At 41.1% G+C, this 19296-nt stretch overlaps 1 protein-coding gene across 11 annotated transcripts in view; it reads right to left on the reverse strand.

Annotated features, from left to right (window-relative positions):
* Positions 1-19296, reverse strand: part of PTPRE (protein tyrosine phosphatase receptor type E) — a 200803-nt gene that overhangs the window by 16836 nt on the left and 164671 nt on the right. For 10 of the 11 annotated variants that reach the window (XM_053309243.1, XM_053309248.1, XM_053309246.1 and 7 more), the window contains 8 exons: positions 17295-17331; positions 15310-15407; positions 13879-13998; positions 10958-11121; positions 5808-5943; positions 4022-4171; positions 2447-2540; positions 2125-2201 (listed from right to left, as the gene is read on the reverse strand). In XM_053309243.1, coding sequence (XP_053165218.1) covers positions 2125-2201; positions 2447-2540; positions 4022-4171; positions 5808-5943; positions 10958-11121; positions 13879-13998; positions 15310-15407; positions 17295-17331 — 876 coding nt within the window. The remainder of the gene's footprint in view (positions 1-2124; positions 2202-2446; positions 2541-4021; positions 4172-5807; positions 5944-10957; positions 11122-13878; positions 13999-15309; positions 15408-17294; positions 17332-19296) is intronic. The other variant, XM_053309245.1, reaches the window with a different exon arrangement.

Below are 19296 nucleotides of genomic sequence, written 5' to 3' on the forward strand. Positions count from 1 at the left end.
ATGATATATTCTACATGTCATTCCTGTGTCTGAAAATGTAAGGAGATTGTTCAGTCAAGGTGGAGGGAATATGGAAAGCTTTTTAAATAGCATTATTAACTTTTCCACAGAAACTGGCTTTGGAAAGTCAGAAATCTTTGACATTCTATATATTGAAATAAGCCCCATATTCATCCCATAAAAGCAACATTCTCTCTATTATGGAAGTTAACATTCATTTGGCCAAGTTCATTAGAGCAGTGAGGGAAACCTTTTCTCAAACGGCAAATGAGCTGAAATTCTGGAGGGGGTTTCTGTTTCTTCTAACACTTAAATAGCAGGGACAAAGGAAAAGAAAGACCTGCAAGCTCAATTTCAGTTCCTAAGAAAAAGAGGCACACGTGGAGGAGAGGTCTATCAACAGCTACTGGTCAGAGGGCTATAGGCCACCTCCAGCCTCAAAGGCAGGATGCGTCTGAGTACCAGTTGCAGGGGAGTATCAGCAGGAGAGAGGGCATGCCCTCAACTCCTGCCTGTGTCTTCCAGTGGCATCTGATGGGCCACTGTGCGAAACAGGATGCTGGACTAGATGGGCCTTGGGACTGATCCAGCAGGGCTGTTCTTCTGTTCCTACTTCCTAAAGAGGCAAGGAGGTTGGCCTCTTTCCACTGGCATTTTAAGAACAAAAATATATTTGATTGTGATTAAATATGAAATCTACGATTGTTCTGGAAATTCTCAAATTAATCTTTAACATAGCCCAGCAGATTAGATGGTAAAGAAAAAAGCATATATACAGCAAAATTGCTTACTAGTCCAAACAAAATTGTTACACATTTTAAACACACAGAGGACCTATTAACGTTATGTTCAACACATATACAATCTTTGTACAGTGCACGCACATGGAGATTTGTACACATCTCAGTTATTCACACAGGCTGACATCCAGACTAGCACTGCTTGGGTATAGTAATGCTGAATTCCAGTCTACCACAGCATTGGCACAAGCAGGGAAAGAAGCAATTTTTGCCAGTCTCCCCTTCCCTCTGAAGCTCACTGTGCAACACAAAATAGGAGTGTGGACGAACCAAATTTTGCGGTTCAGTTTGAATTCGGACTGAATTCGAACCGAACTGGTAGTCCGTGAACTGGTACAGTCAAACCAATCAACCATCCAGCCCGGTCCTTTCAACTGAACTGGTTCAGCAGTTTGAGGGGCTATGCTTGTAAAATGGGATCCAGCAACAATTCACCTTACAAGCCAAAGGGTGGCAGAATCCTTGAAATGACTTCTGAAGGGCAGCCAGCAGGGTGGCAAGAGGACATGTTAAAAAGTAGATTAAGGTTCTTACCAGCCCGGTGCTGGAAGCCACTTCTCAACACCACCCCCGGCACATCCCAAGTGTGTGGCACTCCCTCCAGCAACCCATCCATGTGCCGTCACCGTGTGGGTGGCTTGCTGGAGGGAGTGCCATGCGCATGGGCTGTGCCAGGGGAGCTTTGACAAGTGTCAGCTTTCACCAGGTCGGTAACAACCTCAATCTACTTTTAAAGGTGCCCTCTTGCCGTCCCCCCCAAGCTGCCCTCTAGAAGACTTTTCAAGGATTCCCCCAGCTCTTTGCTTGTAAAGGGGCATCCTCACTGGATTCCCCTTTACGAGCATAGTCCCTTGAACCACCAAACCGGTTTGCCACAGACCGGGCTCAGTTCAATCGCAGGCCAGACCATGATTGCAGCGCCAGACTGCAAGGTGGACCGGTTCAGGATCAAACAGTTTGTGTACCCCTAACACAAAATGCGTCCCTGAGAGTTGTATGACGTTTAGGGACATATTTTCATGATGCACAGTACACTTCAGAGGAAAGACAAGATAATGAAAAGTTGTCCACTTTCCCGCTTGAGGGACAACACAGAAGTAGTCTGCAATGCAGCACTGCTGTACTCATAAAGTGCTAGTTTGGATGTCAGCGACATTATGTTCAGCGTATGTACACTGATACACTTCCCATCACTACCCTGCATTTAAGGGGGCCTGTGCCCACTCTAAAAATGAATGCATGCACAGTCCTTCACAAATAACCCTGTATATGTGTACAGTGCAGAGCATGTACAATGTCTGAATAGGGCTAGAGAAGTACTTACATCTATGAAAGAAGCATTGATATAATCTGTGTACTCCTGACCTCTTTTCATTGAAAGAATCACTCTGTTAAAGTCATCTAGAATACAAAACCACCACATATTAGATTCCTTGAAATACTTCACATTTTACAATCAATAATACTGCACAAGCTATGGCTTGAAGGCCTTTACAGAGTCAAACATACAATATAATTTATTTGTATTTCAGTATAACAGTGCCACCTGCTGTTGGACATATAATATTACCACACTCTCTTAAACAATTTGTATTCCTGGGTTGAGTTAAACACAGCTTTTATGTAGAAGAAACTTAATATCTTACACGGAATAATCTGGATAACTCTGGCTTTCTTCATATTTGCTGGTAGATTACCGGTTCTCATGTTTTCTTTCATGATTCGAACATTTGTTAGTTTCTACAACAAACAAGTACATAACTAAAATTATGCCATGACTTTATGGACTACTGTATAAACACACAGAATGCTAAAAAAGCTAAGATTCAAATTAAATTTCATGATAATCAGTATTTCTGAAAGATTTCTAGGTGATAAGCTTGATCCCAAACTATGCAATTCTATCACTACACACACTTTCCTACATTCTATTCATCCCTCCATCCCTCCATCTAGGATGCTTGCATCAACCAGTTTCTGTTTTGGGTGTCTGACCAGTGGACATGAGTAAAAAGATTAAGTGGGTGCAAACATTTGTTCCCTATAGGCTGCAATTTATGTTCGTATGGAAGAAAGCAAATATATGGTGCTTCCATACTATAATTAGTATGGAAGATAAAGCAAATATTGTATAATTTTCTACAGACTTGTTGGCCCATGGAAAAGTAGTACAACTGCTTAGTCAATGAGCTGAACCAAACCCCAAAATCTGATTCAGGGTGTCTTTTTTTCAGTGAAACAGAACTGAACCTTAATCTAAAATTCCTCAGTTGCCTTGAATCTCAACTGGAACTGAACATTAACAGTGGTAAGTTGTTCAAAATAGCTGGTTCAATGATCAGGTACTCTGCTTTCAATTATATGAATAATGTTTTATTTTCCAGGTTTTTATCCTGTCATATATATTTTCTTTGGGGGGAAAAACCCTTTAATAAATTAAAAGAAGCACTTTTAAAAATACACATTTTTCTAATTGAAAGAGTTATGTTATTAATTTTATAGAATTACATTGCAAGCAAAAGAGTTTGTTATTCTGCACGAAATGTATCTAAGTTAATTCAAAACTCATGCAAAATGTTTGGAGTGGTCACCAAGCCACTTTTAAAGCTTGTGGTCCACATGTTGTATAGTGTAACATGGGCAGTTCTGAGCCACCTGTGCTGTTGTGGGCTCCTAAGGAAGTGATGACCGTCCTGTGCAAGGGCACAGTTACTTAAAGTAGTGTGTGCGGCCTTTGGAAATAATGTAAGCAGCATTCTCAAAGTGTGGGGTATGCTGCTTCACGTATTTGTGCTCTTGAGCAAGATCGCCAGTCCTTCCTAAGCAGAGCTGCCCACATTATACTGTGGATCATGAGGAGCAGTATCTGAACCAGAACTAAACCAGAAAGGGAAAAATATTAATGAATTTAATCTCTGCAGAAACTAAAGGTAACTATACTGTGAGGAGAAAATTATGTTTGTTCATTATGTTTCTTCATTTTAAGGTATTTACAAGTTCAGCAGAAAAAGATTGCTAAAGGCACTCTTGGTCAGGAGACATAATCTGAAGTGGCTTTACAACAGATGTTCACTTGTGCTCTAACTCCAGATAGTTCATAAATGGATAAAATGTCCTGTATCACAATAATTAAATCAGGTATTTTTAAGAGTCCAGAGAGTCCTAAAACATATTTAATCAAAGTTTAAGTCAGCCTTTAGGCTTTAACCCAACCTGCTTACTTTAAACTCTTCTTCTAGCCCTATTTTGACAAGATTTGGTGCTGCATTGTGTGATGGCTGAAGGTGTTTTTCCAAAGAGGACACGTCTAGTTCTGTGTCACCATAGAGGTAGTATTCAAGTAAGGCTTGATAAATGAAGGAATACTGCATCTGAAAAGAAACAAGCAAGCAAGCAAGCTTTTTAACAGGGGCACTTAAAATATTTTTAGTTAAATAGCAAGTCAATAAACTCATCTAACATCCATTTTTCAAATGAATAATTCCTCGTTGGACAGGACAAAAACATAATTTTATAATGATAAAATTTATAATGTATAATTACAAAGATATATCTGTTCTGCTCAAAAGTATGTAAATTAGTCATAAGTACAGATTTGGCAGTAACAACAGGTAATGATTTATCTTGATTGTAATTCCACCCCCCCCCCCTTTATATCACTTTCCCTGTCCCCAGGAATTTGTGATGATGAAGGAGGGATGTGATAAAATTGAACTGTAGAGCAGAGAAAGTGAGGTACTGAATAAAAGATAAGCCGAGATACCAAGGGACATGAAGAAGTTATAAGTCTTTCTGTTTGATAATATGAAGCTCCACTCAAATCCACTCCAGTGTCCACATCTTTAACAGCTATTGCCTACACATTCCTCAGCTGTTCTTTAGAGCCACAAGGGCTAAATCATACTTTAAGAAAATCAAAGTTAGGACTTAAGAACCTGAAAATAAAATCACCAGTTTGTGCCAATAGCAAGAATTGGAATGTTTCAGGGCAATTGGAGTCACATAGATATTTAGTATCTGTTCACACTTGTTTCTTACCAAAAATAATACATTATTGGTAGAGGCAGAACAAATGTGTGGTGTACACAACAGGAAGAATCCAAAGTAGAGGTACTAGTTACTAAAAAACGATTGCCCACCACTGATATAGCAATAGAACAAACTTGGCACAAGATGGCACAAGGCATCTTTTACTTCCTTATTTGTTCTACTATGGTGGAAATACAGAGATGTTTACTAATAACTAGGGTATATGCTACACTTTTAGCCACCTAATGGTGCAGTGGGGAAGTAACTTGCCTAGGGAACAAGAGGTTGCTGGAATGCTTACCAGACTATGGGAAACACCTATATCGGGCAGCAGCGATATAGGAAGATGCTGAAAGGCATCATTTCATACTGCACGGGAGATGGCAATGGTAAACCCCTCCTGTATTCTACCAAAGAAAACCACATGGCTCCGTGGTCGCCACAAGTCGACACCAACTTGATGGCACAACTTTACTTTATACTACATTTTTAGGGTGAACATTTTCACCACAAAAAGTAGGTTTCACTGAAAGATTTGACTCCAAACTTACCTTTTCCATGCCAGTTTACTGCTGTTCGGAGCCTGCCTGGCTGCTGCTTCTTTTCTTATAAAACAGCTCTTGTTTTTCCTAAGAACAGTGATGTCATCGTATAGCCAACCTGAGTTGGCTATCTGATGACATTACTGAGTTTAAACCAAGCTAATCCAGGATGAGGGCAAAACAGGCAAAACATTTCAAAGCAAAGAAGCAATAGATCAGGATCTATTACTATTTCATGACTCCTACAAGAAGTTTTGGTTTCTTTGCACACCCCAAATCTCCAGGTCGGGGAAATATATGTTCACCCATATAGCATTTTCCCATATAATACTCATACAGTATTTTCAGCTGGGCTCCATTGCATCAAGTATTTTCCCCCTTACATTTAAGCTGAAAATACTAGAAAAGATGGTCAGAGATGCATTTATGTACTTACGTCAGTTTGAACCATTTGTGGGCGTTGATTGCGGATTCTTGCCACAAACTCGAAAACATCAACTTTTTGTTCAGCATGCATCATGTCGATCATGGCATCTATTACTATGAAAGTGCCTGTCCGCCCCACACCAGCACTTAGGGGAGAAAAAGGAAGCACAACTGAGTCAAGGTATACAATAACATTATCTGTCTGTTGTGTCTCGGATGCTGGTTTACAACTGGATGCAGGCCTGGTGAGAGTGGAGGCCAGAGTATGGCTGTCCATACTCAGATTCTGGCTATCCTTCTTCCCAATGGGCCTAGCCCCCTTAACACTGGAGAGTAGATGCCAATCCACCTGGAAGCGAACCCTCCTGGCAAAACTAACATAACTTGGGCTCTTCCCCCACCCCAACTACTTTCCATGGGTTATGAGCAGGCCAGGACGCTTCTTAAACAGTGCATAATGAATGCAGAGTGCCAAACTGACCTAGGCAGGGCCCCAAACCTCCCTATCACTAAAAACCTAAAGTACACAGTGACACCTGCTGCATATCTAATGCAGCTAGAGGCCCCTAACCACAGAAGACCTTCACCATAGCTTGTTGCAGTGCCCCTCCCTTCGACTGCGTTAAATGGAAGATACAAGATGATCCCCTTAGAGGCGCACCTAGGTAATTTTGGAGCCAGGACCTAAAGGCCTTCAGTTGCTGTTTGTGCCCTCGAGAACCCATGTGTTAAAAATACTGTGTGTGCCATGGTGTGTGTGCGTGAGCAGGGGGATGCTGCCTAACTTGTGGCACACCACAAGTTAGGCAGCATCCCCCTGCTCACGCACACACACCATGGCACACACAGTATTTTTAACACATGGGTTCTCGAGGGCAAAACAGCAACTGAATTCACAAGAATGTAAGAATATAAAACAGGTATTTTTATGCAAATAAGCATCAGCAGAAACAATTCAACATGCAACTTAACGCATTCCCATCCCACATATTTATTTCCCAACTCCCTCCTCTGTCTCTAAAGTAGAGGTCACGTCCAACCACTCGGTGTAGGCCACAGTCATGCAAGCGGCGCAGTGACCACACCATCTGGGACAGACTAAAGAGGATTGGGGGGGGGGGCTAGGGGTGTGGAGACCCTGGACTTCAGCCTGGAAGTCCAAGGATAAGAGCACCTCTGTATCCCCTTTGTGGAATGTCTCTGCCCCTGTGATGCTGGGCAAGTTGAAACCATTAAGCATGTCCTCCTATACTGCCTATTTTATAGAGACATCCGCAATACCCTCATTCTTCCACTACTTACAAGGTTTCCAGGCTGCACAAGCCAGTTCTACATTTCCCTACTACTATCTGACTGCAACCCTTTTATAATGCCTAATGCTGCCAAGTTCTGCATGGCAGCATACAAAATTTGCCGGGATCTGACTACCAGCAAGAATTAATCAGGCCCAACACAGCTCATACCTGCACTGCGTCCCCTGCTACCCAGTTAAACAGTTTTCATTTTATCATATTTTAATCAATTTTTTATCTTAATTCTAATCTTAACTTTTCTATAACTTCTCATAGATTTTAGTTTATGCCACAATCTCTAACTCTTAACCTCTATGCATTTACTTTAACATATTGTATTTTAATTAACTTTATAAAACTCCATAGATTTTAGTTCAACAACAATAAGATTTTAGCTTTAAGTTCACATACCATCTGCACAGACATAAACTGTTTTTAATGCTACTGTTGTTATGCTTTATCCTATGCTCGTCAAAGACTGCAATAAAGATATTGAATTGAATACCCCAGCTAACTGGGCAAAGGGGCACCTTTTTAACATGGTGATTCTCTTTATTTAGCAGGGGGGAAGTAACTGGCTCTATCCAGCCTCAGCACAGGACCTCCAGTGACTGTCGCTGGTGTCTATCTTATATTTCTTTTTAGACTGTGAACCCTTTGGAAACAGAGATCCATCTTATTTATTTATTATTTCTCTACGTAAACCGCTTTGGAAACTTTTGTTGAAAAACAGTATATAAATATTTTTTTTTGGTTGTTTTATGGTAGGTTTCTTAGTTTTTAGCTTTTCATTTATAACTTGATTAGAAACTTAAAATTTATAACTTTTATATAAGATTTTAGCTTGGTCTTTTAACTTCTTAAAATTTTATTATTTTTAAGTGCTTTATATTGTATCTATTTTATTGATGTTGTGAGCTGCTCCGAGCAGTAGTGTACAGGAGGACTTCGATATTCACTGGGGTTCTGTTCCCAGCTGCAACCGCGGATAAAGAAAGCATGAATATTGATCATTAGGGGCTATGGGATTGTGGGGCTTATGTCCCCACTTGTTGAGAAAATCGTAGGAAATTATCAAAAATCGGCCAAATTGGGGTGGGGTGGGGATGCAGAGGGAAGCTCCCTACCATGCTTTGCTGCTCCCCTGAGTTGTTTTGTGCCAAAATCGGCTGAAAATTTCTTCTATGCATCACTTTTAAGAGAGCTTTCAGGTTAGCTATCCAATTCTAAATTGATGCAATTTTGTACTGTTTTTTTTTTAAAAAGAAGAGCCATTTTGAGGCTCCGAAACACGAAATGGCAGCCAGAAATGACCTCTGTGATCATTTCCGGCCACCCTCAACCCACGGATAAACAAGGTCAGCGTGTGTCCCCCCCAACCTGTGCATGCTGAGGTTAGGGTGTCTTTTACCCGACCACAGGCACACGGATCTGCCGATGTCGAGGCCCTCATGACCTGGAGGGGTGGGGTATAACTATTTTAAACAGTAACATCAAATTAGAAACTGGGGATACTGAACTTCCTCCCACTGCCTTCTCCCCACAGCCCTTCTTTCACATGCTTTTCTCCCAGCTGAGTTTACTTCCAGCAATGGAGTCCAATGGAACAAACCAAGACAAGCCAGAAGGAAAGACTTTGGGGAGAAAAACAAGCACATGGAGGAGGGTTCAGTGTCCATGTGTCCCTTTTCACTTTAAATCACAGCCCGTTCTACCCATGACTAGGGTAGAAATGCTTTAAAAGCTACTGTTGTGTACAGTTTTCCCCAGCTATTAACCTTTTATTTTTGATCAATACTATAAAAATCAGTCGATAAATATGCTGAACCCAGTTCTAAAATTTGTAATACTATACAATGTCCACATTGATGTGAAAATGTAAAGCTAACAATCTGTCGATATGTCATTAAAAGCTGAAACAGAATCATAGTATTTAATATTTCCAGTGCTAGAACAACCACTAGAGGGGGCACCATAACAAGCATTCGTACCCAAATTATTACTGCAAATGATTTGCAGCCTTCCTTTCAGAGGAAAAGGGTATGGCATCCTGTCCTAGGCAGAAACCTTTATCTCATGTTCTGGTACTTTATTTTGCTTTGTTATTGGTATGATTCATATTCTAGTTTTCGAAAGCATAATGTACATCCTTCCACCACTGTCAAACCATATATTAGAGATACAATCGAAAGTTTATCAGTGATATTTTTTATTTTAAAATAAAAGTGTCTGAGATATAGATGCCTCAAACAACATGTTTTCTGCAGTGTAAAACATGGAACCAATCACTTAAAAGTATGATTTAAGAATTTATTAATCACTCTTCCTTCCTTGATCTGAGCCAGCTCACCTCCCCCTCCCCTTCATAGTACCAACAGATGATCTAATCACCTCTGCATAGAAGGGCTGTGGAAGGCTCTTAAAAATACACAAGAAGATGTCAACTACGGCCCACATCCTGACTAACAGTGCACTTGCACAGGGACACTGTGTCAGAGCAAGACTGCTGTGCCAACTGGTTCTGCTAAGTCTGGAGCTTGTATTTCAGACCAGCTTTTTGCTGGCACTGGTGTGCAGACATCAGGAAGCAGTGCGGTGTGTGTGTGGGGGGGGGGAGGTTGGCTCAGTAGGGGGTGCAGATTCTGGGGGTGGTGCCTCAGGAAGCCCAGACTTTCTTGGGGAACCTCAGGAAGCCCAGGAGTTGTCTTGGGGGACTGTCTCAGATTCCAGTCTGGTGTCATGATCCAGGGCTGGGGCTAGTGAGGGTTCTGCCTCCTCAGCGTTTGACTCAAGAGTCACTACTGGAAGCAGGGGCTGTGACAGCCTGGGCCATGACTGCAGCTCAACAAGGTCTCTGTATTTGATAACTCATCTGCAGGGTTCTTGACTAGAGAACACTATCTTGTAAAACAGAAAAAGAAATTAAACAAAGTTCTGCTTCCCCCATTTCATCATAACACCCTTTCAAGCAGTGTATTAATAAAACAAGAAAGCTTACGTGCTGCTGTGGTCTACACAGGAATGCACTTCAATTAATATACAGGGCCAAAGTAGACACGTTGTAAACCACACCATTTGGCCCTGTGTGTTTAGAAAAACAAACATAAATAGCAACCAGAGAGAGCTGATTCAGACTGATTCAGCAGGAGGGAGTTTTCAGCCCTTTCCCCCACAGTGGTGTTGATCCAGACTCCATTACAACTGTTTGTCTTGGAATGAAAGCTGCCATTGGCATCAATGGGAGGTTTACTGTTGTGCAAAGAGGAACCATGAGGGGAGAGGATCTGCAGAAGAACCATGTTGGGGCAAAGGGTTTAAAACTGCCCTCTTACCCATGCTATGGTCCTCATCTGGATCAGAGCCTCTTGCTGCTGTTATTTACACTAAAGAACAAAGCCATTGTGTTCAACATCATGTCCAATTTGGCACTAATATAATGGAAAACCTTCTTCTATTATAAAAGTGTTGTTAGTTATTTTCAGTAAAGTGTTAAGACAAAAATTTCCTAATGGTCCTAACCAGTCTCAATAAGCAAACAGCAATATAGTGTGAAAAAATGGCAGAATTGATTCTCATCTCAAGTGATGCTACTATAAATCTGTTTTGGGTTTTTTCTGAATAGGTTTATGTCAGATGAGTTACATTTTGGTAATTGGAAAAATGCAAATTCTGAGGCATTGGTCCTGATGACTTTTGCTTTTCTTTGTTAGTTTTCCATTTGTGAGAAACCAGACTGAAAATCCCTCACAGACACTGAGGAGACACTTGTCGTTTAAACACTTAAAAAATCTTTTTATAAATAAGTTAAGCCCACTTCCAAAATAATTCCCATGAGCATGTGTGCATGGCTGCACATGTGCTTAAATACCTGCAGTGAACCACAATTGGCCCAGCATGTGAAGGATTCAATGATTTCACTTTCTTTAGAAATTTAAGCATTCCAATAGGTGTGAAAGGCACTCCAAAATCAGGCCAGCTGGTGAAATGTAGCTGAGTTACGAGCCTTGGAGCTTTGCAACCATCAGACACCTGCTAGGGAGCCAGAAACAAAATATATGTAAGACCATTTATATCTTCAATTAAAATCAGTAAATAATTTAGCTACTGATGTGACTGATCCTTCCCTGTTCACAACACAGTAACAGCCTGTTCTAGGATTTGTTTGTTTTTAAAAGCCTTCAGTTTAAAGGCACATGGACATTCATTCACATATTGAAGTGTACAGAAATAGAACATTAAAATGCCATTCACAACTTATATTGTGAACCGCCCAGGGGCCTTTTTGTAAGGGGCGGTATATAAATGTCTCAAATAAACAAACAATCAAACAAACTTCAACACCATATAAGCAGTAAACACACTCTTCAATTTCACATACTGTGCTCACTTAGAATATAGCCTCTATGCACCCACACTTCCTTTGATGTTTCAGAAAATGCCTTGTGGTGACAGGCCTGAGGACAGTTGAATTTGGAGCCTATAGGCACCATACCGCAAGGGGATGTGCAGCAATTCATTACATTCTGAAAGAGACACACTTGAACACTTTGCTTTTGTCTGAGAGCAGCTCCTGACGACGGTGTCCAGTGTGATCCATTATAACATGATGACCAAAATTTTATTTATTTCATATACTGGAGAAATTTATTTTATATCTTAAAGGAAACTGATTATCTAGACCTATTTCAAACTGGCTTTTGGGCAGGCTATGGGGTGGAGACTGCCTTGGTCGACCTGATAGATGATCTCCAATTAGGAATTGACAGAGTGTAACTCTGTTGACCTTTTTGGAGATCTCGGCGGCTTTCAAAACTATCAACTGTAGTATCCTTCTGGAGCGTCTGAGGGAGTTGTGGGTGGGAGGCACTGCTTTGCAATGGTTCTGCTCCTACCTCTCAGGCAGATTCCATGGTGTCCCTTGGAAACTGTTCTTCAAAATCTGAACTTTATATGTCCCCTCCCACAAGGCTCCATACTATATCCAATGTTTTTTAACATCTACATGAAAATGCTGAGAGATTTGGTGCAGGGCATTATCCGTATGCTGATAACACACAAATCTATTTCTCCATGTCAGCATCATCAGGAGAAGGCATAACCGCCCTAAATGCCTGCCTGGAGGAAGTGATGGGCTGGATGAGGAATAACAAACTGAGACAGAATCCAGATAAACTGGAGGTACTTATTGTGTTATAACTCGGACAATTTTGACCTGCCGGGCCTGGATGGGGTCACACTTCCCCAGAAGGAACAGGTATGGGAGTTCTTCTAGATCCAAATCTCTCCCTGGTGTCCCAGGTTGAGGTGGTGACCACAGGTGCTTTCTATCAGCTTTGGCCGATACACCAGTTGCATCTGTTTCTTGAGATGAACAACCTCAGAACAATGGTATATATACTAGTAATCTCCAGTCTTAATTACTGCAGTGCACTCTATGTGGGGCTGCTTTAGTATGTAGTCCGGAAACTGCAGTTGGTACAGAATGCAGCAGCCAGGTTGGTCTCTGGGTCATCTCGGAGACACCATAATGGTCCTATACTAAAAAAGCTACACTAGCTACCAATGGGTTTCCAGGCAACATACAAGGTGCTGGTTTTATTTATTTTTATTTTATTTATTCAATCTATATACGCCCTTCCAAAATGGCTCAAAATGGTTATAACCTATAAAGCCCTTAACTGCTTAGGACCTGGGTATTTAAGAGGCGGTCTTCTTTGAGATGATCCAGAGAAGTTCATCTGCAGTTGCCACTGGCTCTTCTGGTGGCTACACAGTATGGGCCTTCTCTGTTGCCGCTGTGAGACTGCCTGCTGAAATAAGAGCCTCCTCATCTCTGAAAGTTTTTTTAAAGTCCCTAAAGACTCATATTTTCACCCAAGCTTTTTAACTTGACTGTGGTTTTAAACTGTTTTCATTTTTTAATTTGTTTTATGTTATTGTAAACCGCCCAGAGATGGAAGTTTGGATTGGTCTACAAATTAGATAGATAGACAGACAGATAGATAGATAGTGAGTGCCCTTTGTCATAAGATGGTTAACAAGATAAAAACAATTCAATAAACACAGAACAAATACAACTAAAAGTTAAAAAGAGCAAAGGACAGCTCACTGGCCAAAAGCCTGGATAAAAAGTCTTTACTTTCCTCCTAAAGGCTAGGAGACAGAGAGCCATGCAGGTCTCAGCTGAGAGCAAGTTCCACAAATTATTGGATGAATATTATACGACAAATATTGTGCATGGAACTCCATTTGGATCCTTGTACAATTATACTGAATAAATCTAAGGTAAAGCTAAATTTGATATTAAGTGCACCTTCAACAAAAGCATACAATTGCTGACCTTGTTTGTTTTAAAGGAAACATAGATCAGTTGTGCAAACAATATTAATATAGCATGTTAATTCAACAATTCAATCCTATGCATATGTACTCAGAAGTAAGTACCACTGTGTTCAACTGGATTACTCTGGAATAATTATGTTTAAGATTGTAAAGTTAATAAACATAAGTAGATAATCATCATCATCATAAGAGCCAGCATAGTGTAGTGGTTAGAGTGCTGGACTAGGACTGGGAAGACCCGAGTTTGAATCCCCAATCAACTATAAAACTCACTGAGTGACTCTGGGCCAGTCATGTATCTCTCAACCTCACCTACCTCACAGGGTGGTTGTGAGGATAAAAATAACCATGTACACCGCTCTGAGCTCCTTAGAGGAAGAGTGGAATAGAAGTGTAAAAAGAAAGAAAGAAAAGAAAGAAAAATAAAGAAAGCCACTAATTACTTACCGGCTGAATACAAAATTTTCGAATAGTATAATCCACAAGAACTATACAGTCTTCCACAGAAATTCTGATGTTTCCATACGTCCAGCATCCTTGATCAGGCCAATACTGGAAACATTTGTCCTATGTAAAAAATAAATACACAGAAGATTTCTGTATGCTCATCCAGAATTCACTACAAAACCCCAGAATTATTTTGAAACAAAATGTCTTACATTAGTACAAATAACTAAGAGTTTACTTTTAAAAAAACTTCTTAAATAGAAATTGACCATGGCCACCTGCCCTAATGGTGTGTGTGTGTGTGTGTGTGTGTGTGTGTGTGTGTGTGTGTGTGTAAATATATAAAAACCAAAATAAGAGGATGGTATAATCTAGGGCCTCACAGGCCGAAAAGACCTGTTGAGGTATGGCTTCATCCTCCTCTTCATCTCTCTCTTTTGAAAGCCCAGTTCTCCAGATTTAGGGCTTATTAAAGGATGTGTGATTTTTCTCTCTCAGACATGGGAGCCATTTATTCAATATAATATGTCACAGGGTTTGGTTCCTCATCTGAGATTTTGTTTCTCTTTTTAGAGAAATTTAACGTTGATTGCTCTGTGTAGATAACAGGTGCATTAATTTTATTATTGTGCTTACTGTTTTGTTTTGTTTTTTAGATTTGCAGCCATTTATCTTTCAGAGTGGAGAAGGGGGAATGGAAGATGCTGGTGGAAATAGTTAAGGCAGATGTTTACAGATTGTAATGAGAATAATTGTAATTGCATTGTTTGGTTCGTTCTTTTTTTCCTGTTTCTTTTTTCTCTCTCTCTTTTTTGCTATGTTGCCTATCTTTCTTTGTTTATATTACATATAAAATAATAAAAATTATTTTTTTTAAAGGGGGGGATGGGAGATACCAGATATTTTCAGAATATGGATATTCATACAAGGACAAGAGATAGGAAATAACACGCCTTAAAAAAAAATCTATACTGCACATGAAGAGAGAATTATAGAGAATTATCTGAACATTTCTCTTTAAATGCCAGGAGAGGTCAACCTTGAGCAATGAAAAGGCTCACATTTCTTAGTAACTGGGATATTTTATTTTCTCCATTGCATCTCTAATTTCCAAACCTCCTACATCTGATTTTAATAGGCAACCTAAAAAGTATGAACAGGAAATGTATATATGCATGCACACACCCCAGCCATCACTTCCTACTGTTGCAGAAGTCTGGGAAAATTTAAGATGTGACTCAAAAGCTGACACAGAAAAGATGAGTTTCCTGAGTTAGTCACCAGTTACTTTTTCTAAAGCTTTTGTTTTGTTACCACAGTGCAGCAACTTCATAAGAGACTGCTATATTACTAAACAATTGTATAGGCTAAGCAAGGGGCAGCTCAAGTCAGGAGAATGGTCAGGAAAACAAAATGGAAAAATTGGCTTACCTCTTTTCTTTCTTTCACATTTGTTAACATAACAATGGTTGCTGACCTCTGTTCCCATATCATCCTCCAGAAATCATTCACTGTGTCTTGCTTAGGACCTACACACAAGATACATCAATTGAACAAAAACCATGCAGAAATCAAACAATGAACTACAATGAACGAAAATGACCAAATCTCATTTTTAAAATTTATTTTCTATACTTATACCACACATTTTCATTAATAATAGTCAAGGCAGGTTAAAATATTTAAGAAGAACATAAAAAAACCAAAAGGGAACAAATCAGCAACAAAAATAAAAGCAGCAAAAACAACAAGAAGTAGATTCAAACAAAAGTCCAAAAGAACAAAATGGTCTTCATCTCACATCTAAACAAGAATATAGGAAACATCTCTGGGGAGGGCATTCAGCATAGAGAAGACCCATCTCTAGTTGCCACTATCTAACTCATAAGATGGAGCGCCCAGAACAAGGTCTCTAATTATGATCTAAGTACACCGGCAAGTTCATACAGCAGAAGGCAGGCCTTTCATCTTATGGAAATGGGCCATTAACAACTCCCTGTGTTACCCCTTGCGGTGACATCTTCTTGGGGTCCTGCCTGGATTCTGTGGATACTCCCTCCCACTGCAACATTTTGAAGTACATGTCACACAATTTCATATTTCCCAGACCCTAAAGAGTAGATTTCCTGCCCTTCCTCCCCTAAGGAGGAAGGGGCCCTTGTGTGAGCTCTACTGCACTCACACGTCTGAATGCAACCCACAGTGCTTATTGTATTGAGTACAGAGACGTAACAGAGAACAGTTCTAAGACAACGTGTGCGGGGTTGGCAAGGTGATGACTGGTTTGGTGTTATTATGACCCTTCTTCCCATGCTGATCCTGATAGTCCATACTAGCAAATATCCCAACAGTCCCCATGTGGCCTGAAGATTACAATAGCAGGGACTCATAGCAGAATTACAGTTGCTGGAGGAAGTAGTCATTGGAAGTGCAGTCATTGCATATCACCTCTGCCCTCTGGATTGTAATCTGGACAGTCATACCCACCCACAAGGCTGAGGAAATGGTTTTCCCTTCAGAGAGTGCAGTATGGAAGAGTGGGACAGATACAAACCAACTACTGTAACAGGAAGATGAGAATTAGACTTGTACAAGTGGAACTTCCAACAAAATGTTGCATTACTTCACTGGTGCTCAGGCTCTGAGAACCAGCATTCTCTGCTCTTGCTCCAAGCCAGGAGGATGACAGAGCCTCCATCACTAGTGTTCAGACCCTGGACAGCTTCACAAGCCAGAGAATTGATCCCCTACCCTGCAAGGCTGTTGGGTCTGTGTGCTAGAGCAAGGAAGGTTTATCTGTTTTGTACGTGCACTCTGTTCTCATGCTGCCAAAATTTCACAGCAGTGTGTATTTTGGATAATTTTTGATCCTTTAGGGGTCCAATAAAAATGGTGTGCACTTCTGCATGCCTTGGGCTTCCCCTCAAGCATGGAGCAACTTCCTCCTCGGTTATCAGTGGCTCCATTTTGCCTACAAACCTATCAGCACAGGGTCATATTTGCTAGTAGAGAGAATTAACTTTTTCTAGCTTTTGCTGGGACAGCATTAGATGAAGATCGTTGCTTCACAACAATGGCATGGGCTTAAATAGCAAAGAGGAATGATAGCGGCTAAGGAGATATATTAGGACAGAACTAAAAGAAGGTAACATCTCCTGCAGCTGTGGTTTTCTAAGGGGTTGCAATGTCATACTGCAGTCCAGCAAGTTCTCAGGAGAACTACATAACATTAGATAAAAAAATATAAGTTATATTTTTACCTCACAAATCTTTAAAATTCAGTGTTGTACATAAAAATATTGATTATATTGCAACAGAAGTGTAAACTTGAAAATCTTTTCCACATGCAGATGTACAAAACAAAACATTTAAGAAGAAAAGTAAAAGACAGTTCAGTAATGGAAACCAGATAATACCTTGAGCTGCTATAAATTTATTCTTTTCTTTGTAGCCCTGAAATAAAAAGAATAAAGTTAGTTTTTATTTTTACGAATACAATGAACCAATTTTCAACAAAAGTTCCCAAAGTGGTTTACATAGATATGAATAAAATAAATAAATTGGCTCCCTGACCCCCAAGAACTACAGATTATTCACCTGTAACGTTGGTTCTTCTAGTGGTCATCTGTACTTCTACACAAATGGACTATGCACCTGTGCAGAGACCACATCGGAATCTAACAAGCTCAATTTCTCCTGCTTTTGGTGGTAACCCCGCCCCCAGCCGCTATATATGGCTGCGCCACTCCTCATCCCCTCAGTCACAGAGTCAAGCTTCAGTGAACCCCGCTGTCACGCACTCGATCTCAGATAGCGAGGAAGAAGGGGAAGCTGACAGCCTTTCAGCCGATGCAGGGGTGCCTGAGGGGCAGAGCCCGGCTGTAAGTTCCCAAGAGACGGCTGAAGAAAGTTTGGCTGATGTTTCAGAGCAGGCACAGCAGTCTGAGGCAGCAGAGACAGCGACGGACAGACTAGAAGATGAGCTGTGCAGGCAACCCCCACTGACTCCACAGCAAAGGTGTGTCACAAGGCAAAGAGCACAGCTGGAAACTATCAGAAGGAGTAAACGCCTTTTGCAGAGGGCTGATAAGCCTTGAATCCCTGCCAGCTGAGAGTTATCAGCTTGGACTATAAAGCACGTAAACAGCTTTCTGTTAGCCGCTGGAAGACAACATTTGTCAACCCTCATGTCGACAGCTTTCAGCCTAAGCCGGTAACGAGAACTATTCCGAGCCGTGTTTCGTTTCTGCAGCCCAGTTTGTATTGTGGACTATCTTCCTGGACTTCCCTTCCAGGTGTCCAGATTGCTGACACCCACGGGGAGGATGGGAGGGCGTGTAAAAGGACAGATGACCACTAGGAGAACCAATGTTACAGGTGAGTAACCTGTAGTTCTTCGACGTGGTCTCTGTCTTCTACACAAATGGGTGCATAACAAGCAAGCACCCAAGGAGAAGGGAAAAGAGAGGCAATATGTAAACACCAGGAAAAATCTTTATTCCAGGACAAGCATATCAACCAAAAATGGACTGCAGGAAACTCCTGCCAAATACAGCATCATTACGTGCACTAACATCAATAGCATAATGCTGCATAAATGAATAGGGTGAAGCCCAAGTAGCTGCCTGACAAATAGCATCCAACAGGACCGCCCAATCAAAGGCCACAGAGGCCGCCACAGACCTAACAGAATGAGCCTTTACAGTAGAAGGCAACTGCTTATGTGCCAACTGGTAACACAACTCAATAGTGGAGACTATCCACCTGGACATGGACTAGGCCAATACCTGAAGTCCCTTTCAAGGCCCATCATACAGGATAAACAAGGAAGGACACTTCCTCCATTCAGCAGATCTCTGCACGTAGAAGGACAGAGCCCTACGGACATCCAAACAGTATAACCACCTCTCCGCATCCAATGAAGGATTTGGAAAGAACACAGGTAAACTGAGTGGGGATGAACAGTGGAAATGGACACCACTTTAGGCAGGAACTTGGTGTCCGTCCTGAATACAACATGGAACTGCAGGTACGGAAGGTCAGCCCACAGGGCCCGCAACTCACTAACCCTCCTGGCGGAGGTAACTGCCACCAAAAAGGTGACCTTCCAAGTCAACAGACGAGGGTCAACAGAAGCCAGAGGCTCAAAGGGTAGCCTGAGAAGACCAGTCAGAACTACAGACACATCCCAGGCCGGGGCCATAACAGGGTCGTTTGGATACAAGAGTGCCAGACCTTTCAGAAAACTTTTAACCACTGGCTCTTTGAACCAAGAGGCCCAGTCCAAGGGAGAACGTGCCACAATGGCAGCCAAATATACCTTAATGGAAGCAAGCTTCAACTCAGACTCTTTAAGAGAGAGAAGACAGTTACATATGTCCTGAACAGACGGATTGTCCTCATCAAACCCCTGCAGGT

This window comes from Hemicordylus capensis, chromosome 3 (genome assembly GCF_027244095.1).
Source record: "Hemicordylus capensis ecotype Gifberg chromosome 3, rHemCap1.1.pri, whole genome shotgun sequence".
NCBI lineage: Eukaryota > Metazoa > Chordata > Lepidosauria > Squamata > Cordylidae > Hemicordylus > Hemicordylus capensis.